The sequence below is a fragment of the Glycine soja genome, chromosome 15 (assembly GCF_004193775.1).
Source record: "Glycine soja cultivar W05 chromosome 15, ASM419377v2, whole genome shotgun sequence".
Lineage (NCBI taxonomy): Eukaryota > Viridiplantae > Streptophyta > Magnoliopsida > Fabales > Fabaceae > Glycine > Glycine soja.
Genome location: NC_041016.1, coordinates 8,164,202 through 8,190,861, shown reverse-complemented (window position 1 = coordinate 8,190,861; position 26,660 = coordinate 8,164,202). Strand labels below are relative to the sequence as shown.

Here is a 26,660-nt window from a genome sequence, read left to right as displayed (position 1 = left end):
AAAATATATTAAATTTTAACAATTAAAAATTTGTGAAAATTTGATTTAGAAATTATGAACTAAAAATAATAAAAATTTTATGCTACATATTAATCATGTATCATAAAGTATAGCAATATTTATGTTATTAATTACTACAGTGTAGTATAATTAATACTATTACTTATTTTATTTAAAATAAAACAAAAAAAAGATTAAATTATGGTTAATATTTCATTTGTATAATATATTATAATGTTAAATTTTATTTCCTATAACTTAAGATGACAATCAATAAGTTTTGAGTAGGATACTATAGTAACCACCTCATATTCATCCTTTAAAAAATTCTTATACTTATATCCATACCGGTGAGGATAATAACTTTAATATCGTGTCATTTCATGTTGGATACTTAAATGTCCATAATTGTAGTCATTATCTGCATTTTAAAAATAATTTATTTTAAACCACAATTTAAAATATTTATTATAAATTATAATTATATAAAAATATTTAGATTAAAATATAATTTTCGTCTTTCACTTTCAAAAAAATTATAATTTTAATCCTCCTATTTTTTAATTGAAACATTTCATCCTTTTCTTTTAAAAATATATAATTTTATTCATACGACTAATTTTAAACATTGAAATAGCATAAGAAAAGAAAATAAGGTAATTTACAATTATTATATATTACATGTGAAAATGAAAATTTTTAGATATGAATGAAAATTATATTAATTGTTTCTAAAAATAGTATTTTGTACATAAATTTTAAGTTTAAATTTATTTAGTATTTTTTAAAAATATATTAATGTCAATGGTGATTAAATTATATATTATGAAACTTAGTCAGTTTCTCTAAAAAAATATAATTATGACCTTACGAGAAAGATTAAACAATTATAAAATACTAGCATGGAAAGTGTACATTGCACACATTTTGAAAGAAAAACAATACAATGAGTAAAATTAAAATAAAAAAATTTAAAAATTATTCAACCGACACGTGATTAGACAATTTTAATATAGATATAGATTAGGTATATACACACTCATGCGAATTGTTTTAATTGGATACATATCCTAACATAATGGCTAAACCTGGATCAATTTATTTTTCGCATGTATTTAGAGAGACGTTTTAACACACGTATCCTTGAATTGAGTAAAAATTATAGAAAGACACATATACTACTAAGGATAACTTTTTGTTTTTTCTTTGAGGAACTAAGAGTGACTTGAAAAAGTGTAGCCAAACATCTACTTAATCTAAATTGAGGCGGCTTCTAGTGTGCCACAGTCGAACAAGTCTTACACGGTGCCATAGTTTTCCTCCACCATTGGATATAATACTAAAGTAATCAACAACTGATTTTTTTTGTGACTTTATGCTTTTTATGGAAAATGGAAAATGAGAATCCACAGCTATACACCGTTTTCCCCTTTTGCTTCATCCTTGGTCTTGTGGTTTCGTTGGAGAAGAAATACAGACTATCAAACCAAAGTATATGTTTTTTTGGTAAATGGTAAAAGCCCAACTTTCTGTTGTCCATTTGGGAGTATAGTTTCGAAGATATACAATAATGGTGTTTTATCGATGGATCTGACTGAGGTTGCTTTAATGTGTTGTCGTTAATTAGTAGTCATGTCATATTTTCATGGATGAAGGATGCTAGTGATTTTGTCAAGTTCTATTGTAGCCATGAAAAGAAAAATGGGGAGGTTGTGAACATGATCAAGAAGTCTAAAGCAAAAGGTTAGAACTTGCAAGTTAAAAAATACATTTTTCTTTTCCACGAGTGTTTTTAAAAGAGATATGCTTTTTAAAATTTCATAAAAAGGATAAAGTTACAAAAAACATTAGCCAGTGATTGCTTTAATATTATATCAAACGGTGGAGGAAAATTGTGACACCGTGCAAGACTTGTTTGACTGTGACACACTAGAAGTTAGAAGTCTTCATTGATGGGTGTTCTTGGTTCTCCCTAGTTGTCGGGCGAAGTTCACTTCTTTTGTTATGACTGATACCATTGGCACCTTGTTTGTGAGGATGCCGTAGTTGTTTTCTTGCTTTGTTGCTTTATATTTTTCCCTAATAAAGAAAAAATCTAGATTGATTTGGGTCAAATTAAAAAAATAAATAATCCAACTTAACCAAATAAAATTTTGACCAACGTAATATACCTTGACCCAAACCTAACTATCTACCATTTCCTTATCTTGGTTGCTTTATTGTCTCTCTCACACTTTCTGTGTTGGTTGTTCAAGTTGCAACCGACAGGCAAACCCCTAAATCTAGTAATATTAGTACATGATGATAGATTATACTTTTTATTTTACTGAAAAATGTTAATTTCATTAGAAATATTTTAATTAGTGATTTCTCTTTCCTTCTTTTTTTTTCCTTTATAATTTTTTTCAATTACTAGATTATTCTCATGGGTGAGTTTGTTTAAATTTAAAAAACAACGTTAAAATAAGCGACTTTTATAAAAGTATATTTTTAAGAAGCAAATATAATTTATTTTTTAAAATAAATACAAGGTTATTTTTTAAAAAAACAAAAATAATTTAGACAAACACATTAAAATAACACTTATTTTAATAAATAAATTTAATCAGACTGATGCAATATCTCTCTTTACTGGGCTATATTTAATACTGGAAGGGTTGTCTTATCTATTTGGTGCTGGAACTGGAAATGGTGTCTTTACCATAGACACTACTGTTGTATTTAAAACTCAATTGTTAAGCTTAAAACCCATGGAAACTTAATTAAGCATGAGAAAGTCAGCCAGGTGTACCACTCGCAACTCAATTGTTATACTTAAAAGTTAAAACCCATCTTTGATAAATGATCTTTGCTTCCCTTCCGGTGCATTTGTTGTCTTCAATCTAAACAAAACCCAGATTGAGAAAGTCATAACAAAAGAGGTAAATTGGCCTTTTGATTGGGGCAACATGAAATGCTACCAAGCATAACGTGGAATTCCAACATCCAGATATCAACTCATTAAGAGCCACAAATCAAATATTCCAAAATTTAGGAAGAAGACAATGAAGTTTTCATCCAAAATCTGTATGACATGAACTGTGTAGTCAACAAATCATTCTGACAGTATTTATTAACTGACTTCTCGCGTAAGTATGAGTGACATGATATATTTTAACTCAATGAAGCATCTTTCTTACATAAGTAAGGGTGATGATATAACTAATTAACTCGATGAAGCATTAATTTTTCCAGCAAAGTCAGGTGAACTTCTATCATACACACGCACACACTACAAATCACCATATAAGGCGGAAAGTTGTTTTTTTTTTCTTTTTTCTGAAGGGAAGGCGGAAGATTGTTACTAATAATCCATTTTTATAATATTTTTTATTCTTAATTAAAATTTATTAAAATGAGTGGAGATTTATTAAAGAGTAGAATCTATACATTTTTGTGGTTTGTGAAAAATTTCATCCAATAATAAAAAATATATTTAAAAAATGTATTAAAAAATGTGCTCTGCATTCAAGGCAAAGATTATAGGCCTTTTTAATTTCAAGTGAAACATGTGCTATTTATTTGGTTGGTAGCATGCATATTTAACTATGTCCAATGGGGAGCTTCTTGGTGACATAGTGGTGCATGGTTCTCAAACTTAAAATTTTATTTAAGGAGATGATGTCATTTTTCACTTGTAATAATAACTTGTTAATTATTGTTGATTATGTTTGTGATGTAGAAAAATTAAAAATATAATGCACAATGACAAAATTTCACCTTAATTAAATGTTTAATTGAAATATGAATATTTACATTAAGGGTGTTTCTTAATTAAGTTGATTCCCACATATAATAAAAAAATATTCACAAGAAACTATAAGTAATAAAAGATATTGGATTAAGAAAATGTGGCTAAACGATTTTATTCTAATTTACTTTCAACCACCGAGGGTTACGCACTTAATTATAGTCCAGCATAAAATTTAAAATTTATCAAATTAACTTTAAAATTGAAATTTGAATTATCATTTATCAAGCCCAAGAAGCTTAAAATATACAAAATACTCCGATAATGTAGCAGTACTTTGTAGACCTTGCTTTCTTAAGATTTTATGAATAGACCAACACGGTAAAATGGTTCCAGAAGCTTCAATTTGTGGGGGAAAAGAAAACTATTGGTGTGCATAATATCATATTCGGATAGCATCTTGAACGAATAAAAAAGATACTCTATGCGCCGCATCTTTTGTTCTTTTGCGGAGAAAACCATGTGCGATGGATGAGTTTTATTTAGGAAGAAGACAACGAAGATCTCATTCAAAATTTACATGAAACAGACTGTATGTTAAGTCAAAAAATTATGTAGACAATATTTATTAATCCTTCTTACTAAAGTATGGGTGATTATATATTTAACTAGTTCAAAGAGGCTCCCTTCTTATATCAATTTTTTTATAGCAAAACTAAGGAAATTTCTATCAAACACCACATGTGTAGATAGTAGACGCACACTCCACAATTATATATGGAGGGAAAAGTTTTTTTTTATAAGCATGGGGAAAAATTATTAATATAAGATTTAATGATTAGAAATTACTTAAAAATGCAGTCAATGTAATAATGCAGTCATTCTTTTGAAAACCACATTATTACATTGATAATACTTTTCTCCACTTTTTGCTTAAGTAACACACACATAAATAAAATTAAAAATTATGAATATTAAGGCATAATTTTAAGAAAAAACTACTGAGATAAAAATGAAATAAATTAGATGGAGAGATATTTAAAATTGTAAGATAGTTTCTAAACAAAAATTTAATAATTTAAATTAGGTTTCAGAAAATTTATGTTTACTTAGGTTTAATTAAATATATCATTTTAAAAAATAAGTTTTGGGAAGATGAGTAAATTACAATAAACATACTTAAGCTACACAAATAATTAGAATTTTTAAAAAATGTCTAACTTATGACGTGGGTGTAGAGAAAAAGAGACTCCTCCACTCATCATCTAACGGACAAAAAATATCAAATTATGTTTTGTTTTATTATATTTATTTAATTTAATTTTAATGGTCAAGATTTCATCCAGTCGTGACTGCAAATAATCCCCACCCAAAAAGAAAAAGGGTTGAAAACTTGAAATAGGTAAACAAATTTAGGTGACGTTGAGAGAGAAAGGAATAGAATCTTGTCTTTATACTCATGCAATTGTGACAGTGAAAGTACAGTTCCTTCCTCTTGTGATTTCGCCGAGTGAAGAATAATCAAAAGGAGCACATTCCACTAACTTTTCATTCGACGAATAAAGTGCAATGGTCCTCTTTCACCTTTGGATTGCACCTAACCCTTCTACTATTTTTGGGCTGCCAGTAAGGGTCGTCCAGCCCATCAAGGCAAGAAAAACAAAAAAATTGAGGAATGAGCTTTCAACAACCCATGAGAAAAGGGGAGAAGAAAAAAACACACTACAAAAGCATATAATTCAGTTGCAGGCTGTCTTTTTGGGTTAGGGAAAAGAGACCAACTATAGACCGGTGCTTCCTGAGCTTCCATATGCCTCCTACACCCATTCCATTACGTAAAGCTCAATTTGTAATTTGTAATTTGTAATGTAAAATAAACAAAATATATAAGGAGATGCAGGAAGTTTAATTCCAAACTATATCACTCCATTGAACTAAGTCAATCTAATTCAATACTAACCGGCTCATTTATTATTTAATTTAATCTAACTCACCCAATTATTTCACTTATCCTTCAAGTAACTATTTCTCACACTAAAAAATCTAATTGGCTTGATTGAGAAGTGTATGAGTTATTATAAATTTCTTGATACATAAATGATTTTTTTTGCAAATAAAAAGAAATGTTGCAAAATACTTAATCAATCAAACTAGAATTTCCTCCAAATACATAAAGGTTAAAATATATTGGATTGTGCAGAAAAGAAAACACAAGAATGCATTTTTTTTCTTAAATAAATGAAGGAATTTTGATGCCTATTAAATATTAATAAACTTTATATACTATTATAAAGTATTATGTACTTTGTGGATAAAAGAGGTTGACATTTTAGTTGACTAAGCTATTCGAACAATCCATAAGGAAATTAAAAGAAACGAAATAATAATTTATTTTTATTTAAATTTATAGATTTTTTTCTTATTATATTTAACTTTTTTTATTTTTATCCAATATAAAATTTCACCTGATACTTATTCCAACAACATCGAATTCCAACAACATGTAAGACATAAGAAAAAAGTGCATCTGAAAAATATCCTTGGATTTCATCTTAAAATCCACACGGTTAACCTGACAGCACCACGTGGGCCTTTTATTTTTTCACGAAAACAAACGCAAACAAAACATTAGTATATTAATGATGGCAGCAGGTTAATTAATCAAAGAGAAGAATGATCTGAGCAGGTTTTATTTTGAAGCAGAAGGGATGAGCTAAAGCTTAGAACTGAGGTACTCAAATCAAACTCCAAAACCCTATCCCTCAGTTGATGGCCATCAAGAACAACACCAGTTACCGCGAATTCACCTCCATCAACAAATGCCAAACATAGCACACCTTTTCTCACTTCAACCAAGGAATTGTGGGCACATATGCCATAACTCACTTTCCTAAATCGACCATCCATGGCAAGCTTGATATCTGGCACAGCCTTTCCATCCTTGATGGTATTGGCATCGAAGCACTCTCCAAAAGGGTGCACGGATTTCACCCTCTTTATGTTTTTGGCCGTTGCTGCCTCCACGAAATCTCTAACAAAGGGCTTGTAGATGGAATGGTGCAACACAGTGTAAGGACTCATGGTGCTAATAACACTGCCCCCGTTTCCATTTTCATCGCGGAACAAAAAAGAAGCCCCAAACTTAACAGGTTTGTCGTTGATAGTGATAGAGTTGACATGAATGAAGTATTCGGTGCTAGAAAAGCCACCGAATCCAGTTTGGGAAAGCGAGATAATAGAGGAGCTTGGTCTCCCACCAATGAAAAGTTTGCCCTTACCAGAAGAAGGTAAGCAAAGAGTGAACTTAGGAGGAACATTAAATGAAGATGAGATCTGAAATGGTAATGTGTGTGGTGTTCTTGCAAGGCCTAGAATCCCTTTGATGCCTTTGGCAAGGCCAGAAAGAATAGGGATGGAGGAGAACCTAGAAGTTTCTGCGCAGCCATAAACAAAAGTTTGAGGCAACTTTATTTGAGGCAAGAATAGGAAATCATGACCCATGTCACCGATGAAAGTGGAGTCAGAAAAAGGGTTCACAACATCAAACCCACACGTGTCGTTGGTGCAACCTGGCTTACGAGGGGAGCCATCGCATCCAAGGCATGGTGAGCCTTGAGGGCAGTGTGGGGAGACACACGTGACAGGGTTGTAAGAGGAGGAGTTGTAATGGCTATCACACTCGTACCACAGGTAGTTCCCTGAAAGGTCAATGGCTAAGTTCATGTTGTGTCGTTGAGTTCCTATGCATACTGATGTGAAGTATTGGGGGGTGGTTGAATCTATGTTAATGGGGAGGGTGATGAATCCGGTCTTTGGAAATTCATTTGATGCTGACAAAGAGGGTGAAACAATGAGGACATGTAAACATAGGATGAAGAAATAGAAGAAAGAAATAAGAGTTGACTTTGAGTATGTTCAGTTTGGCTTGCAAGATGTCCCGACTTAGAGTTGCTGGATTTGTACGTAGATCTGATATCAATTATTTCTTATAATTCTTTGATTATTTATGATAAATGCTAACTAATGTTTTAAGTATATTAGTTAAGAAACATAAAATAAAAATGTTTTTATTAAAAGATAAAAAATTATGTTATTATGATTTTTTATGTCCTCTTATAATTTATATAATAAATAATATTTTTATTTAATTTCTTAATAATGTCTTAAGATTATTGGTTAACCAGACTTATTATTTATTCCAATAAATAAATAATTTTATGTGAAAACAGAGTCGATTCCTCTGTTGATGAGGTGCTTTTCCGCGTGCAACTTCTCTCATCATAGAGGCAGGGCAACCCATTTGACACAGTCATATTTGGCTTCGGTATGCATAAATTATACTGCAATTTGCATACTCTTCGTCTTAAGATCCACGCTTATCTCTTTCTTCCATGCATGCCTGTCAATAAATAATTGATCTTTGTCATTACAGAATCCATTCGATGTGTAGAGGGCCAATTCTTAACGTGTGTGTATATATATATATATGCATGCAGACATCGTGCCTAAATATTTACATATGTTGTTGATAAATAATGACTTTTTTATAAAAAAAAATTGGGTTTCCAGGTAGAACTTTAAAGAAAAGAAAAAAAAATCTTAAATTTTTTAACACGTTAGCTTCAAGGGTGAATTTTATAAAAAGTTAAAAAAGAAAAAAAATTCATTCGGTTCTACTTCATATATATAACATTCAGGTTTTAACATAGATATTAAAAAAATATAATTAATATTTTCAATTTTATAAAATATATTATGTAACTTCATAATATATCTTTTTTTTCTCTATAGTTAATTAAACTTTTTCTCATTTATTACACAATAACAACTGCTCCCATTATTTTGTCCCATATTTTTCAGCTTTCGATAGGGTAAAGTTAGGTTCAGACAAAATTGAAACTATCAAAATTCGAAGCCTAATGCTTCTTCCTTTATCATTTAATGATACAAATTTAAATTTATTTTATTTTTATTTCTTAGACCCAGATTCAAAGTCTAATATTTCCTGAATTCCTATTTCTATTTCTTCTTTTTTTTTTGAACAAGTAGACAGATTTTTTTATCTGAATTACACTTGAGATTTAAGACATATATAGGACAGCACCATTCGCATTAAGATACACTTGGATTTCATCTTAAAATCCACCCGGTCAACTGGCAGCACCACATGGACCATTTACTTTTCATGAAAGTTCAAAAGCAAACAAAATATATATTAAACATATTAATGCATGGTTCATGATTGGTAGATTAAAGAGAAATTAGATCTGAGCGGGTTTTATTTTGAAGCAGAAGGGAGGAGCTAAAGCTTAGAATTGAGGAACTCAAATCAAACTCCAAGATTCTATCCTTGAGTTATGCCCTCCAAGAAGAACACCACAAAATGCCTGTTTAGCTCCATCAGCAAATGCCAAACACATCACACCTTTTCTCACTTCAACCAAGGAATCGTGGCCAGATATGTCATAATTCCCTTTCCCAATGCGGCTTTCAAGCACCAGATTGATAGCTGGCACATCCGCAATGGTATTGGCATCGTAGCATGTCCCAAATGGGTGCACTTTTTTCACTCTCTTCATGTTTTTGGCCTTTTCTGCCTTCACAAACACTTTAACAAAGGGCTGGTAGACTGAACGGTGTAACACAGTGTAAGGTTGAATGGTACTAATTATAGCGCCCGCGTTGCCGTTTCCATCGAGGAACCGGATATCAGAAGTATTAAACTTAACAGGTTTGTGATTAATATTGATTGAGTTGAGATGAAAAGCGTATTCGTAATTGGAAAAGTTACCATCACCAAATCCGGTTTGGGAAAGCGAGGTAGAGATCAAAGTTGGACCCCCACCAATGAAAAGATGATGTCCCTTTTTACCAGAAGAAGGTAAACAAAGAGTGAACTTAGGAGGAACGTTAAAGGAAGATGAGATCTGAGATGGTAATTAATGTGAATGGTGAGATAGCAAGGCCAAGAATGCCTTTGATACATTTGGCCAAGCCCACATGAGCAGTGAAGGGTAAACCACTATCACAATTGGATAGGTAGGCTTCGGGATGGGGGCATTGTGGGGAGTCCCAGGGGACAGGGTTGTAAGATGAGGAATTGTAATGACTACCACACTCTACCACAACAATCTCTCCGAAAGGTCAATGGCTAGTTTCATGTTGTGTCGTGGAGTTCCTATGCCTATTGATGTGCAGTTTTGGTGGGTGGTTGGTTCTATGTTAATGGGGAGGGTGATGAATCCGGTCTTAGGAAATTCATTTGATGCAGAAAAAGAGGATGAAACAATGAAGACAAGTACACTGAGGAAGAAATAGAAGACAGAACTAGGAGTAGCCATTGTATGTTTGTGAATACTACTGTTGTATGTTCAGTACAGCTACTTATAGTTTGCTGGATTTGTAGATCTGTTATTAATAAATGCATAAACAGAGGCAAGACAGGCTACATTTTCCTTTGCCATAACCAAGGAATTGACTCCATGACTGGTGCACTGCACCCCTTCTTGCAACACTATTTGAATAGTTGGCACAACTAGTGTCCAGTTGTTGCGGAATTGCCAATTGTAGTTGAATCCCGACATGCCTCAAATTCTATAATTTAATTTTAATTTTATGATTAAGTTTGTCACATTATTACCTAATCGGTGATGTATTACTTAACCTATCAGGTCATCATTTCATGAATCAAAACTAATCATAAATATCAAAAACAAAATTTTAAAAATATCAAATATTTTAAATAAAAAATATTTTTTAGATAATAAGTCGAAAAATACATATTACAATATGAAAAATATATTTAAATTTTAATTTTAATGTTATGATTACTATAGTACATCAATAAGTTTTTCTTTCTTTTGATCGAAAAATATTAGTTATTAGTTTTTGTAGATAAAAAATTCGAATTAGCAATTTATTTTTGATTTTTTATTTATTATTAAATCAATTTTATATCATTAATCTCAAGTACCTCAACAAGTCGATTTGACTTGATTTTGTTCTATATTTTTCAGATCTAATTGGATAACGTTAGGTTCAACCTTTATCACGATCATGAAGCTTACTTTGTACTTTCTTGTGTTGATAAAATATAGGTTGACATTAAACACAAGAAAAAGTATAGGAGGTTTACATTTCAGTTAACTAATTCATTATTCAAACAATCCATAAGGAGATCAAAAGGACAGAATAACTTTTTTCTATTAAGGAAAGTACACTTGAGATTTCTCTTTCTAGGTGAACAAGTACACTTGAGATTTAAGACACATAATTAAGACAGCACCACGTGGGCCTTTTATTTTTCACGAAACTACAAAATTAAGCAAACATAATATTACACTAATGATGCATGATTGGCAGATTAAAGAGAAGTTGGATCTAAGCAGGTTTTATTTTGATGCACAAGGGAGGAGCTAAAGCTTATAATTGAGGTACTCTCATCAAACACCAAAATCCTATCCTTGAGTTGATGCGCACCAAGAAGAACAGCATCTAATGCCCTTATACCTCCATTAACAAAAGCCAAACACAGCACACCTTTTTTCACTTCAACCAAGGAATCGTGGCCATATATCTCATAACTCACTTTCCCAAAGCGGCCTAATTCTTCTGCTTCCAACACTAGATCGATAGCTGGCACAGCTTCTCTATGATCCCCAACGGTAGTGGCATCGTAGCATGTCCCAAATGGGTGCACTTTTTTCACTCTCTTCATGTTTTTGGTCTTTGCTGCCTTCACAAAAGCTTTAACAAAGGGCTGGTAGACTTGAGGGTGTAACACTGTGAAAGGATGAAGGGTGCTAATTTTAGTGCCCACGTTGTCGTTTAAATCGACGGACAGACCAGAAGTGTTAAATTGAACAGGTTTGTGATTAATATGAATTGAGTTGAGATGAAAGAAGTAATCGTAATTGGAATAACGGCTATCAAATCCAATTTGGGAAAGAGGGGTAGAGAAAGTTGGTCTCCCACCAATGAAAAGATGTCCCTTTTTACCAGAAGAAGGTAAACAAAGAGTGAACTTGGGAGGAACGTTGTTAAAGGAAGAAGAGATTTGAGATTGTAATGTGAATGGTGACTGCCTTGCAAGCCCTAGACTCCCTTTGGTGCCTTTGGGAAGGCCAACAAGAATAGGTAACTGGGGGAACCTAGAAGATTCTGAGCAAACAGAAAAAAAGGTTTGAGGCAACTTGATCTGAGGAGTGAAGAGGAAATCATGACCCAAGTCACCGCCGAAACCAAAGTCAGCAAAGGGGTTATCAAGGGCAACATTACAGGTGTTGTTGGTGCAGCCTGGCTTAAAGGGAAAACCAGCATCGCAATTGGATTGGAAGGGTTCGGGTCCAGGGCATTGTGGGGAGTCCCAGAGGACAGGATTGTAAGAGGAGGAATTGTAATTACCACCACAGTCGTACCACAGGTAGCTCCCTGAAATGTCAATGGCTAAATTCATGTTGTGTCGTGGAGTTCCTATGCCTATTGATGTGAAGTGCTGATGGGTGGTTGGATCTATGTTAATGGGGAGGGAGATATATCCGGTCTTAGGAAATTCATTTGATGCTGACAAAGATGGTGAAACAAAGAAGACAAGTACACAGAAATACAAGACACAAGTAGGAGTAGCCATTGTATGTATATGTGAATACTAGCTAGCTAGCTAATATTGTTGTATGTTTGAGTGTGTTCAGTTCAGCTACTTATAGTTGCTGGATTGGATTTGCAGATCTGATATTGATAAATGAATAAACCATTCAAACACGTTTTACATCATGAGATATAGAAGGAGATCGATGACAGAATTGTGGGATCATGTGCAATGTCATAGAAAAATAATAAAATAACCTTACTCATACTAAATTAATTTGATACTAATGATTCGTCAAAGATGTCAAACCGCGTCATCCGTAGTTGTATGCAAGAAGCTTACACGGACCTTGTTGCCACTCCCCGGCCAGTTGCCACCGCCATGAGCATGTATTGACCAGCTTATCATACATGTTAATTTTTTGGCTTTACTATATGCACGTATATATATTTTTATATAAAGTATAATAACATTTGCTTTCTCTTTTCAAGCTCCACGAAGATCTCCTTCTTCCAGGCTTGCCTGTCAATAAATTAATCGACCTTTCTCATTAAAGAACCCATCCCAATATAATAACGAAATATAAGTTAATTTGATAGTGAATTTGGATTAATATATAAATTAATTTGATAGTTAATTTAGATTAATAAGTGATTATAATTTTTTTACTAAAAATAATGAAGAAATTAACATTTTTATTATTTTTTATTAAAAAAATTAAAAGAAAAAGATTTCAAGAAGAAAAATTGGTAGAATTGGCTTTATGAGTCTGTGTGGGCTAATAATGCTTGCAGAATGGTCATTATGCAGTGGTTGATAAGAATGAGGAAAAGTCTGGCATGTGATAAATTAGAAAGATGTTTCTTAAAAATCCATTTTGAGAGAGAAAGAAAATGATTTGATTGATAACGTAAGAGAAAAAAATTAAGAGAATTATTAATGAAGTGTTTGAAACTTTTGATTAAAAGTTTAATTGAGTGTTTGTAATTTTTTTGTTGTCGAAATAAATAAGTTAATGGAGCTGAATCTGGATCTGGTATATATTTCTGAGAACCGTACCATGGATACGCTCACATGTTAAAATAAGCTGCGCGCCTCTCTAATACTACTAATAATAAAATATTATATAGTACTACTTTTTAATTACATCATTAATCATTTTCTTTTCTACTTTTCTTCTTCATCTATATATACACCAATCCACCTCATTTAGAAATGGACATTAATCTGATAATAATATGCACAGAAGTGATTATTAAAGCAGCGCCCAAAGAAAATGCCTCCTGTTCCAACATCGTGTCTGCTGCATGCTGGCCAATTGATTTTCAACGATTATTTTTCTAATTAATCAAATTCATCTTATATTTAAAGTAATTTATTGAAGTATTCTTGAAAGAGTCTTTATAAAATGGTTTTTGTCTATAAATTAATCAAATAAAAAATACTAATATAATATAATATTTTCTCAGTCCCATTATATATAATAATGGTCTAAGGTTATTTTATATTGACAAAGAAATTAATAAATAAATAAAAAATAATAATAATTTTATAAAATTAATCTTATCATTGTTGATTCATTTTTATTTTCTATTTAGCTCATATCATTAATATTACATGAAATACAAATGAAAAAAATAATATTACATTGAAAAATTAAAATAATAATTATTTTAAATTTTTTTTCTTCATACACAGCGATTAATATAGAGAAGGGAGTACTAGTTTGTCAAATTTTGGTCGGATTTTATCTTGGGGTTAGGTTATTTAACACTATATAGTCTTAATATATATTTAGTTTAGAGTTGAAATTATTACAATACGTATTTTAATACAAATTTAATTGATAAAAACAAAAACAAAGATCTAAATATTTTAATACGTATTTTAATCCTTTCGCAAAACTATTTTTGCCTCAAAATTCAAAATTTCTAAACATACTCTTAGATGATTCGTTGTGATCGATGATGAAGGAGGAAGGTGTATGATTCATCTTTAACTTTGTCGAGAGATAAATAATTAGGCCAGTGGATATTTTTAATTTTCTTATGATGTGCATGATTTTATTTTGTTAATGCTATAAAGTTAAATGGACAGCACGGACACCTATAAAGCTCACATGTAAGGAGTTAGCTGTTGTTACTATACATTATTCTTTGGTTCTTTTTTTAAAAAATAAAAAACAATATTATAAGATACCTAATTACGTATTAAACAATAGATCTGTTTTTATACGATAATTACACTAATAAGTATTAACAATTAAATTTTACTGAAATAATTATGAACAACATATAAAAAATAATTATGTCATTATTTTAAGAATGTACATGAAGTTAATTAAGCAAAACTTAATCTTCACTATTCGTATATGATTATTGGATGTTGAATATTTATTCTTCTCGATCGCATAAAAAGAACTTGCTAACTTCATATATATTATTTTTGGGATTTAATTATGATTTTCACTTAAATAGGAAGAACTCAAAAACAATATTTGAAAAAATAATATGGTATGTCTAGAAGAGAGAAAAGAAGATAAAGAAAATAAAAGAATAAAAATAATAATATATTTTATTTTGTTTAGTTAAAGAGAAAATTAATAAAAGAGAAAGAGAAAAATAATAATTAAAAATAATTTATTTTATTTTTCTTCATTTTAATTTTTAAATTTGTATATCACCTTATTTTCTTTTTCTCTGTACCAAATTAAACAAACACAATAGTTTATCTTCAGACTCTATAGTCTAAGACGACTCCTTTTTTCTTAAAACTAGGTTTTCTAGATCGATAGTTTAAGACAACTCCTTTTTTCGGTGATTGTTTAAGACTACTCCTTGTGATGCCAAAGCTATGCTTCATTTTTAATTAGTTTTGTCGAGAGGTGAAATAAAGTTGGCAAGTGGAATATAAAAGATAAAGACTTTATCTTAACTTTCGCAAAACCACTTTGGTATTTTGTTTTGTTTATGTTCTTAATTAAAAGCTTAATGAACTACACGGTACCCATACAGCTTTGATATGATTTTTACATGTAGAGGAAATTATTAGCTCTTGCCATTCACTACTCTTGTTCATGTTATAAAAAAGAATAAAAGTCTTTTTTATTATTTACTCGTAAATAATTTGTTCCTTACATGAATATTAAATTTATATATTATTTTAATTTCTAATATATTTATTGATTATTTTAAATTTTTAAAAATATATGCTGGTATATATAGAGAGAGATTAGTATATATGAATCTTAAAATATATCAAAAATAGTTTTATCTCATTATTTTAATTTACACAAATTTGTCTTTTAAAAAGTATTCTTAATAAATATTATAAAATATATTCACATTTATGTAGAACTTATATATATATAATAAAAGATATTAATAAAAGCTACCGTTCCAATTCGTACAATAAATTTATGGAAAAGGGCAAACGTACGTCCAAAAATTTCACACTCGCATCCATCTCAAAACATGGTTAATTATATATAATCAGTATTTCCTTCAGCAAAAAAAAAAAAAAAAAATATATATATATATAACGAGTATTCTAAAACTATAGTGTGGGTAATGTTCAGTGAATTAATTGTGACCAAATTGCTCCTGGAACAACACCGATCACTGGAATTGCAAAGGATAAAGCCTTACAAAAATTCCGAAGCAGACATTTTTGGAACCCACCAATGTTTGGGAATAATTTTATTGTATGGTTGCAACACGCAACTAAGTTGATGAGCGATGAAGACCTCGGCAAGGTATGCATGAATTAATGAAGGAAAGGGGAACAGATAAAAATGCATGGGAGAGCTGAGAAAATAACCATCACCCTGTTTTAACTCACGAGGGCACGTAATTGACGCAAGATCATAAACGTGAGACGCGTAATGTTTATAAGCAAAGGAAAGAGAGAGAAAGAGATAGAGTGTAGTATATGTGTGTGTCTATGTGTAAACTACGTTAAAGAATACTTCACGGGAAAGCAACCTATGGCATTTATTACGCTTTTGTTTTCAGGACTCCTAGTCTTACTTTGGCTCGTATAAATACAGCAGACTTTGATTTGTGTGGTGAAAGAAAAGAACTAAGAAGCTGAAAAACAAGAGAGAGAAAAAGAATAGCACACTCAACCATAGTTATCTAGAACCAAATCATGTCTCACATAGCCGTCGAGAGGAACAGGAGAAGACAGATGAATGAACATCTCAAAGTTTTAAGATCTTTGACCCCATGTTTCTATATCAAAAGGGTATTAATTTTCTCCCTCTATATTTTTTTATTCTTCTTGTTACTCTCGTAATCTTTGTGTGTGTATGTGATCATTTCATGAGTTTTTTGTTTTGTTTTTCTTTTAGGGAGATCAAGCATCTATAATAGGGGGTGTTATAGAATTCATCAAGGAGCTACACCAAGTTCTTCAAGCTTTGGAGTCCCAGAAAAGAAGAAAGAGTTTGAGCCCTAGCCCTGGCCCGAGCCCACGAACACTTCAGCCAATGTTTCATCAACTTGATAGCCCCTCCATGATTGGGACCAATTCTTTCAAGGAACTAGGAGCAAGCTGCAACTCTCCTGTTGCGGATGTTGAAGTGAAAATCTCGGGTTCATATGTGATCTTGAAAGTCATTTGCCACAGAATTCCAGGTCAAGTTGCAAAGATCATAACTGTTTTGGAGAGTCTTTCGTTTGAAGTTCTTCATCTGAATATCAGCAGCATGGAGGAGACTGTCCTTTACCAATTTGTTGTCAAGGTGAAACGACGCTTAACTATTAATTAATTCCTGTGATAATTGTTTTATAAATTCATATTTAACATTAATATAGTAATAATGCGTTTATATGAATACACACAGAAGAACAATCAAGGAAAATAACAGTGAGATTCCCAAATCTTGTGAGTTTTTATCAATTATCGTAACAATTGGAATTTATAGCGTAGATCAATTAGGGTTTCAAGTCATTTAGATGAATCAAACACATAAACACATAGTTTTCTGAGAAATTGGTAGATCTTACAACTTTGGATTTCTAAAATCCTCAATACACAAAGAACAAAGTCAAAGGATATGAAAGATCATGTTACCTAGATTGAAGGTAACTTGCACTTCTTGATCATTTTGATAAAACTATCCATGGGATTTTACAGCCACTCTACTAATGCATGTGATCCAACTTTTAAACTTATCAAAGGACCTGCATCCTAAGAAACAAATATTCTATGCGCTTCCTCGTGCTGAAAATTTTAGTTAATTTGTTTTTTCACTTTTATTTATCACCTGCTTAATGTTTTTTCCGCCAATTAGCACAATTTCTTGCAATTACCTTGTCGATTCCTCTATTGAAAATTTAATGGTAGTGCTTTGTCCAACATTAATTTACGTTAATTTGTAACCTGAAATTCATTGTAATCCTTCAACGTGTATTCTCCTGGAATAATGTGTGGTCATTGAGATAAAAACGAACAAGTAAATATTATAATACCACTATCCGCGTTACAACAATATATGTAAATTTGAATGAGGCCATGAGGGTGATCATACCCTGTTCAGAAAAGGAAAAAAAAAACGACAACCAAGTAAAATCATGAAAGAAAAAGAAACTTCTAAGTTCTAAGCAGATTAATTAATATTGGTAGTTATTATCAAATAGAGTAGCAGTTATCAAAGAAAATGTATTTACAATATTTTTCTGTAGGTTCTCATTATGTTCTTCACGTCATTGTATTTGATATATTCTTTTTAATACTACAGATAGAGCTGGGATGCCAACTAAGTCTGGAGGAACTAGCAATGGAAGTGCAACAAAGCTTCTGCTTAGATGCTATAATTGCGCTGTGAAGATGTAGTATTTCTAAAGAGACCCAATTTCGAATCGTTTGTTAATAAAAGAATGGCATGTGATAGACATGCATAAAAACTATTTCTTCAGTAATTACTTGCTACAAACTAGGCTTATTATATCATTACTGTTGTCATAAACTTGATGACAAGGAAAATATGCTGTTGCTTAATATTTGGTAAAACACATGCATTATCTTTGCCCATAAAGATGGTTCTAAACGCTCTCATTAATTCATGGAGGCCAACAGAAGGTAAGTTGATTATGTTAGTTTTCAGAGCAACGTAGAAGTTATTTAGAACACCACCCCTCTATATCTCATCTAGTTTTTTTTTCTTTCTTCTTCTTTTTACTTTTCCTTATTAAGATTCTTTCTCAACTAGTTAATTAAGTTTTTGTTCGGCTATTGGTGAACCTATTAGGGGCTAACATCATCCTTTTTGTTTTTCAATGTTTCTACACGCCCATATTTTAATCATGAGACCAATTCTCGTTTAGGATAGTAAAACTGGCCACCTCCTCAAATATTTTTTCAGGGATTATATGATTGGAAAACGATTAACTACTTACATCCCAAAAAATGGGGTGTATGGTATGCAGGGATAGAAAGAACAAAGAGATGGAAAAAAAAATAAAGAAAAATAAAATGGAAGTGACTTGTAAGAGATAGCATGTTGACTTAGGTAAAGACTGTCTATAAACTTATTGAAACATAAACTTATGTCTATTTAAAATAGGTTTTTAAATACATTATAGTAAAAACTAGACAACTAATTAAGCTTTTCTAAAGTTTAGCATGCCTTACATATCCTTATTTCTTGATTGGTAGTTATAACTTTCATACTTAATTTATAGTTTGTTTTATGTATATAGAACTTTTCTTCATCAACCTATTAATCATTAGCCTAATCACTATTACGGAAATTTCATTCTACATTAGTTAGAAAGTGAGATTTTTCTACATCAAGCACAGAACCCTTGGAATTTAATTGCTACAAGAAAGTCTAATGAGGGTAGTTACTTATATTAAGTGTCACGTATACAAGCTACGTCCTTGACATTTTGTTAAATTTTTTGTTTAAAACAAAAAGAATATAGAAGTATGAGAAAAATAAGCTTTGCAAACAATTAATAGTAAAAGATAAGTTATATATAAGTGTAGGTGCTATCATTGATTGCTTAATTAATTGGCACTTGTTAAAGTCTTCAAATTGAATGTGATAATTTTGTATGTGGTCGAACCTCTACATGCTATGGTAATTTTTATGTAAAGTATTGTTGGAAAGAAATAATCATGATAACACCGTTTTGTATTTTTCAAATCAATTATTTTATTTTTATAATGGATTTTTTCTTTCGTTTATTTTATGTGTGTGCGTGTGTAATACAAAAAATTCATAATTCAATAGCATGTAGCGTCCTCAATCATAATAATATTCTGAGCTTAAAGATTATGAACATGCGAAGCTGTGGATCATATTTAGGAAAAAGAAAATTATAGATTTAATTTTAAATACTAAAAACATACATTAAGAATTTTCTAATTACTATTTAATTTTAAATAATAATAAAGCATACATTGATCAGTATAAATTGGTAATTGAACGTGTATGCAAATATCTGTAGGTGAATGGGCCCCAAAACATGTTTGGAGATCTGGACTTATGGAAATTTGGGTCAATTTCTGGGCCTCAAACTAGCTAGATTGTTATTGCTTTCAAGTTAGTTCCGAAAACTAATAGCATGAGAGTTTATAGCACGATTGAGAGTTTTAGACGAATACAGTGTTAAAACTTGAAACTGATTCTTAATTGGTATGAGAAAGAAAATCGATTTAGAGAAAATAAAATGAAAGAATCTGGATAGAAAGACAACGATGAGAAAATGAGTTTTTTATTATTAAAAAATAGTAAGTTATAAGTACCAATTATAAATTATACAAATATTTTTTTTTTGTTTTTTCACATTTACAAGAACATTTCTTACATGCATGTAAGGTTTTCCAAACAATTAAAAAAATTAGTGTAATATATAAGGAGTGTCCGTGTAATTTTTTTTTTCAAAATTAAGAAAGAATAATATAAAGATAGAAAAAGCAGGATAATTTGTATAATTTTATAAAATCTCAGAAGTAGTTAGTATAATTTATTCTATAAAACATGAAAAAAGAAATATGAAGCGAAGGAAAGTAAGTATTTCTTAAGTATACAATTATACACTTCTATTATAAAGAATGAATTGTAGATGGGTTAAACTATATTTCAAGAAAGATAAAAATTTACTTGTCACTCCCTTTTCTTCCATGTGAGAAATATAAATAATTAATTATCAAAAACTTGGATAGCTCTTTTTTTCTCTTTCTCTTTTCTATGAAAGTACGAGAATCCTCCCCTCTCCTATTTCATTCTCACCAATTTCACTTTATCAATACAAAAAATAAAATACACATTATGTTATTAGGTGTAGAATTTAAATCAGGCTTACCTTGACAAAAGTACGTTCAAATTGAAAAGAATAAGTTTGACCTTTCTTTATTCAAACTCAGCTCGCTTCATATTTACGTATTAATCAAGCTAAATGAGTCAGTCCCAAATCCTACTAACTCATTATTTTTTCTCTTTAATTTTTTACATAATTAATGGAGAAGCATGTCTTGGTTGTACTTTACTTTAAATAATATTTTGTCATTCAAATCTCAGTCACTTTATTCTAAACTTTACTTGTGACAACATAGGCCCCGCCAAAAATGGTTTGACAATTTATTATGTTGTTTGATGTGTGCATGGGTGATTGAATTGGATTAAGCATTTCATCATGTCTATAGTAACGTCATCGTCATAGCCATAGTAGGATTAGGACCACTACATTATCTGCAAAATGCAAACAGTTTGTTCATTGATTACATTGGATTTCATCAAGTGATATATAGTAAGTAAATCCAACACCAACACCTATGGGACCACTAAACTCCGTTCTACGCCATTCTTAGCACTGCAGTAGTGGCGTTAGCTAGCTAGCTTTTAAAGTTTTAACCTTTTCGAACCCAACAATAAACTTGAACCCTCAAACCTTTTTAATGAAGTAAATTACATGATTTCCACACCCAGGAAAGGAACCCTCAAAGTTTTTTCATATTCTCATAGATGTCCGCTCGCAATTTCCAAGGGGACAAAAATGGCGAGCATATTTTTTAGCTGCGTACTACAAATTTAGAATTGATGTTTATGCAACACTGCTCTGTTTAAGATACCAAGTTTATCTATTTGTTAGTATTTTAATTAGAGTTTAAGGGTGATGCTCCTACACTATCATTCAATTACAAATTATCATTAATATAAATTTTAAAGAAATTATTATAGAAGTGAGTAAATTTATCGTTTATGATAAGATATGAATGAATGATAATATAAGTGTATAATTAGGTTATTTTTTCTTTTGATTATTCTTACCTTCTTTCTCAAATTATTGTTGGTATAAACATATTGAAAAATTGTTACTTGTCACAAAAGAAAAAATAGAAATGAATTGAAGAGCATTTTTTTTAACCTGATTGATTGATTCCTTATATTACTTATAGTTTAATCTCTCTTTTGAATTATATATTTTTTTTATTTACAAGAATTTAAATTTAAAATCTTACTCAAGAGATTCAAGTTTGGTTAATATCAACCACTTGTTGGTGGATTGAGGAACATTTAATAAGCATAAAATATTAGTGTATTTTATTTAAACTATGTTAATTTAATGATACCATGTTTTTTTATAACTGATGTAAGATCAGGAAAACATTGTCCTATTTCTAAAAATGTATTAATAATTAAAAAGAAGCTTATACTATATTTAAATAATTAATTATAAATACAAAATATAATTTATATATTTTAAAAAATATATTTATTATATTTTGTTTTAATTATATAAAAAATTATCATATGCACCACTTATACTAGTTATTAAAACAAATTACAACAACTAATGCAAAGTGGTTGGATGAAACATGAAACTACTATAATTTTATCCAAAATTAATCTTATTCTAAATCAATTATATAAACGATTAATTTGGTAAATCTTTACTCGCGTATACAAGTCAAGAGTGAGGGGAAAAAGAAAAGGAAAATCCATGTAACGTGCGTTGGGGCTGACGCCGAACGTGGGGACCAATGTACTTTGGTTATGCGGGGTCGTCAGATATCTTTCCTGAAAATCTAAAGTCACCCACCAACTCTCTCATCCTAATCCTACTACAATACCCTCATAAATTAATGATACTACACTAAAATAATACTTTCTCTAAAATAATGAAATCAGACCCATCAACCCAAGCCCAAGCCCAGGCCCAGGCCCATATGACACAGTACACTGCAACCTAAATTGAACATTGCTACTGGTTTGAGATAAGAGGTTAGGCCCAGTCAAACTAAGATTCCGGTTGCAACTTCATTTCCCTTTCCAAAATGAAAATCAAGTTGTTACTTGATGCTGAGATGCTTATTACAGGTCAAAGAGGACTGATATAAAAACTTTCTTGTTCCAGGCCTTCTTTTACAGCATCAAAGTCAAATCTTTTATGCTTTCTTTGAATCAAGAATAAAAATATAGATGAAAAAGAGATAAACAATGCTAGACATAAAAGAGAAATAGAATGAAAAATATATTTTCTTCCACACTAGTTTTACTCAATAAACAGTTTTTTTTTTCCAAAGCAAATGAGCAGGGGTTTGTTTAAGTATTTTTGTATGCATTATGTTTAGTTATAGTTGCCGCGTAATATGATCTAATCATCATTAAGTTTTGGGACGGAATCATTATTTATTTTAGAGCCAGAGTGACAATGCATATATAACAGTATGATAATAAACTAAATTAAAATATGAACTTCAAGATAGTATGCCATTCAAAAGTTTATTTGAAACAATTTATGCATGTGAATTATGTACTAGTAATATTCTTTGATTAATACTATTATATAGGCAAACCGTGTATGGATAAATAAAAGAAAATGAAAACTTGAAAGATAACTTCCGACTTCAATTAACTTAGGAGGCACATTTTGCTTATTATTATAGGAGACAAGAAGTCAGAAGTCTCAAGTCTAAACTTACACTAAAACCAACGTTGCATTAGCATATTCACCCAACCCAACAAAATTGAGAGCATGTGAATTTGACCTCCATGACACTAGACAATAATCATGACTCCTTTCGTCGCTAACTAGTGATATTTGTGTTTTTCTTTCTCATCATTTTTTAAGAATTAGTTATAGCAGACAACAACAAAAAATTCCTTTCGGCGTTAGCCAAAATTTAATACCTTAAATTAAAAATTACATTAGATTTTAATTGATTTATTTAGAGAAATAAAATTTTCATGATACAACTTAAATGTGGACTTCATTTAAAGAAATAAAAAATGTATATATATAATTTTCTGGTAAGGTTTGTATTATTAATTTATGTTCGTTACAGTATTAATTATCGACATGATTAATACTCTGCATTCAATAATGAATCATATTGTCTGCTGTTGCTTAAATACAAATTTAAGAACAATATTTATTCATAAGTAGGATTAAGTTACTTGGAACTTGAAGCATAGACTCGGAATTTAGAGTCTACACTGTTGGGTGGAGTGTGGACTTGTTTACCAAACTAATTAACTACCCTTGTTTTGCACAGAGCGACAATGAGTTATTGGTACCCACTACCTTTCTTTGAATTTTTAACAAGAAGACAACAACAAAAAAAGAAAAAACTTTCCGCAATTTATGGCTGCAGCTAAAGACATGAAAGAATCATCATGTAAAGCTATACTTTAAAATATTTATCCTCCGCCTAACCCATTACTAGTACTACTTCATAATAAAGAGTATTTTAATAATCTTTCTTTTACTAGACAATTAAAGGAAATATTGATAAAAAAATTACAATATTTAATATTCTAATTAAAATATAAAAATATTATTATATTTCTTCTTTAATTAGAAAATAAAAAACGTTATCAAAATAGGTAAGCAAAATGTAAATCATTTGATAAAATTCTTTGGTTTTCTTTGAAATAAAATAAAATCTTCAAATATACTTACAATATTATAATTCATTAAATTTAGAGTCATAGTTATAGTTATAAACCTAATAATATATATTATAAAATAATTAAAAAGTTTTTTAAATAATACACACTGTAATTGTTAAAAAATTATCAATTTTAAATAAATATAACACTAAATAAAGTTAGCTGACTTGATTGTACAGTCTAAAATATAAGTTGGACTAATCAAAATATACTTATATAGTCTATTATTTTTAAATCTAGAACTATTGAAATAACTTTAATTAAGTCGACTCAGTAAGACAGATATTATGAACATGAAGACCATAATTCTAAGTTACTCCTATTGGTACTGCCTCGAAAACAAGGGCTGATGGCCTCATGTGATTCTTCTGTTGAACCTCAACTCATTGGCCCTCGTGCTTTGAACTTAAAGCATTCCTCACTTTGACTTCTATTACTTTATTAATTTAAAAATAATAAACAGTACAGTATTGTAGTAGATATTTAATATTTTGTTTATTTCGATAACAATATTTAATATTTAATTCCTCGATTAATTAAGTATACGTATATATCAACAAATAAACAGACCGTGTCGATTTTGGAGAGTTTTAATACCTTGACTTAAGTTAGTATAATTATTTTGTAAACTTCTGTGAAGAATGAAATGTAAAAGTGGTTAGGATTTACCCCCACCATAGGCATCCTTTAAAAATCTCACTCAATCCAGCACACGTTTATTCACAATCATTCAAGTTTTGATTAACTAAAATAAACTAGGTTTTTTCACACATAAAATAGACTAGGTTTAGTTCCTTAACACATATCCCCTTTAAACTTAGCATAATGTCCTAATTCCTTAGGCTTACAAGGATTAATGGAAACATTAAATTTAGAAATTTAAAAAAAAAAATACATACATTAAGAAGTTTTATTCTTAGGCCCATCTAAATTTACCCCACCATGGGCATCCTTTAAAAATATCACTCAATCCAGCACACGTTTATTCTCAATCATGTTTTGATTAACTAAAATAAACTAGGTTTTTTCACACATAAAATAGACTAGGTTTAATTCCTTAACACATATCCCATTTAAACTTAGCATAATGTCCTAATTCCTTGGGCCTACAAGGACTAATGCAAACATCAAATTTAGAAATTTTAAAAAAATACATACATTAAGAAGTTTTATTCTTAGACCCATCTAAATATAAAACACTCAATCTTAGTTGCAACTATATACAATTACAACCTTGGTTATTATAAACACAACCTGAAATCATTCTAATGACCAATTAGCAAAAGCCATTGAAGAAAAAAAAATCATTTAATCTCATGGTCATAAGACTTGCATTGAATAAAAGAGGATGCAATTACAATTGATTCCCATGAAGTTCGTATATATATCTCTCAGAGGCTTGAATCGTCAATAAATAAGTTGGGAAAGTAGGTTTTCCAGACATGGAGATATACTACTCTACTGGACCTTAACATTAGCTTTTATAGTGCCCTTAATTTTATTATATTAAAAAAAGCTTTTATAGTGCCTCAAATTTTTCTTGTTGGTGTTTAACGTTTAAGCTCAACGTTTGAAGTACTGACCTTAAATAACAATTATGATGATTTGTATTTAAGAGCTAGCCAAACATTCCAAAGTCCAAACACTATTAGAAGAGGTACCTTCATGGGTGCCAATGTTGATTCTAGTAATTCCCCATTCCGGAGCACTTCAAGCGTTGATATGTCACATGCCTACAACATTACAACATTTTTTCGTTACCATTTCTACCATTTTATAACTTTTAACTTTGACATTGAGACTATTGGGGTGTCTACTATAACTGCAGCATTGAGCTTTGCTTTGGTGTCTTAAACTTACGTTTGACCAATTTCTTCAATTTTACTTTTTCTACGTAAAAATTACAAGTAAAAATAAAATAAAATTCAACATTTAAAAAAAATATGTGTTAATTTCACCAAATTATAATTTTTCCTCTCATCTGTTTTTATTTTTAATGTAGATAATACACGATAAATGTTTTTAAATTTTAAACTAATGATGTAAAAAAATAACAAGTACCAATATATTATTGACTTAAATATATTTTTCATACTTATAATATATTTCTTTTTAAATTGTTATTTATTAAACAATTATTTTGTCACTTAAACTTTTCAAATTTTTATATTTGACATCTACATGTTAGCACAACTTAATTAAGTGGTGACATGATTAATGAAATGCCACATTACTAGTGTCATGTGCCTGCCACATCATTTTTTAATTTTTTAGGTTATTAATTATTTTTTAATTAGTTAAAAAAACATGTCATTAGAGTTGGCTTGGTCAATGCTAAAATTACAAAAAAAAAAAATCAACTCTAATTTGCACGGGCGATCTTCACTATCTTTGTGACTCCATGTTCTTCTCCAAACATGATTCACCTGGTTTTCAAC

At 30.2% G+C, this 26,660-nt stretch overlaps 3 protein-coding genes and 1 pseudogene across 3 annotated transcripts; 1 reads left to right on the top strand and 3 right to left on the bottom strand.

Moving 5' to 3' along the window:
* Positions 1-6,258: 6,258 nt before the first annotated feature.
* LOC114387458 (gamma conglutin 1-like) lies at positions 6,259-7,645 on the bottom strand (the record flags this gene model as incomplete). The annotated part of the gene is made up of 1 exon (XM_028347651.1): positions 6,259-7,645. A coding segment is annotated over one exon (1,254 nt), but the record flags the coding sequence as incomplete, so codon positions are not given.
* A 1,409-nt stretch (positions 7,646-9,054) lies between these two features.
* Positions 9,055-10,090, bottom strand: LOC114388131 (annotated as a pseudogene).
* Positions 10,091-10,900: 810 nt separating this feature from the next.
* On the bottom strand, positions 10,901-12,420 carry LOC114387279 (basic 7S globulin-like). The gene has a single exon (XM_028347431.1). The coding sequence runs from the start codon at positions 12,357-12,359 to the stop codon at positions 11,094-11,096; it is 1,266 nt and encodes a 421-aa protein (XP_028203232.1). The 5' UTR covers positions 12,360-12,420; the 3' UTR covers positions 10,901-11,093.
* A 3,926-nt stretch (positions 12,421-16,346) lies between these two features.
* On the top strand, positions 16,347-18,418 carry LOC114387548 (transcription factor MUTE-like). The gene is made up of 3 exons (XM_028347748.1): positions 16,347-16,562; positions 16,669-17,061; positions 18,061-18,418. The coding sequence occupies exons 1-3, from the start codon at positions 16,467-16,469 to the stop codon at positions 18,145-18,147; spliced, it is 576 nt and encodes a 191-aa protein (XP_028203549.1). The 5' UTR covers positions 16,347-16,466; the 3' UTR covers positions 18,148-18,418.
* The last annotated feature ends 8,242 nt before the right edge of the window (positions 18,419-26,660 follow it).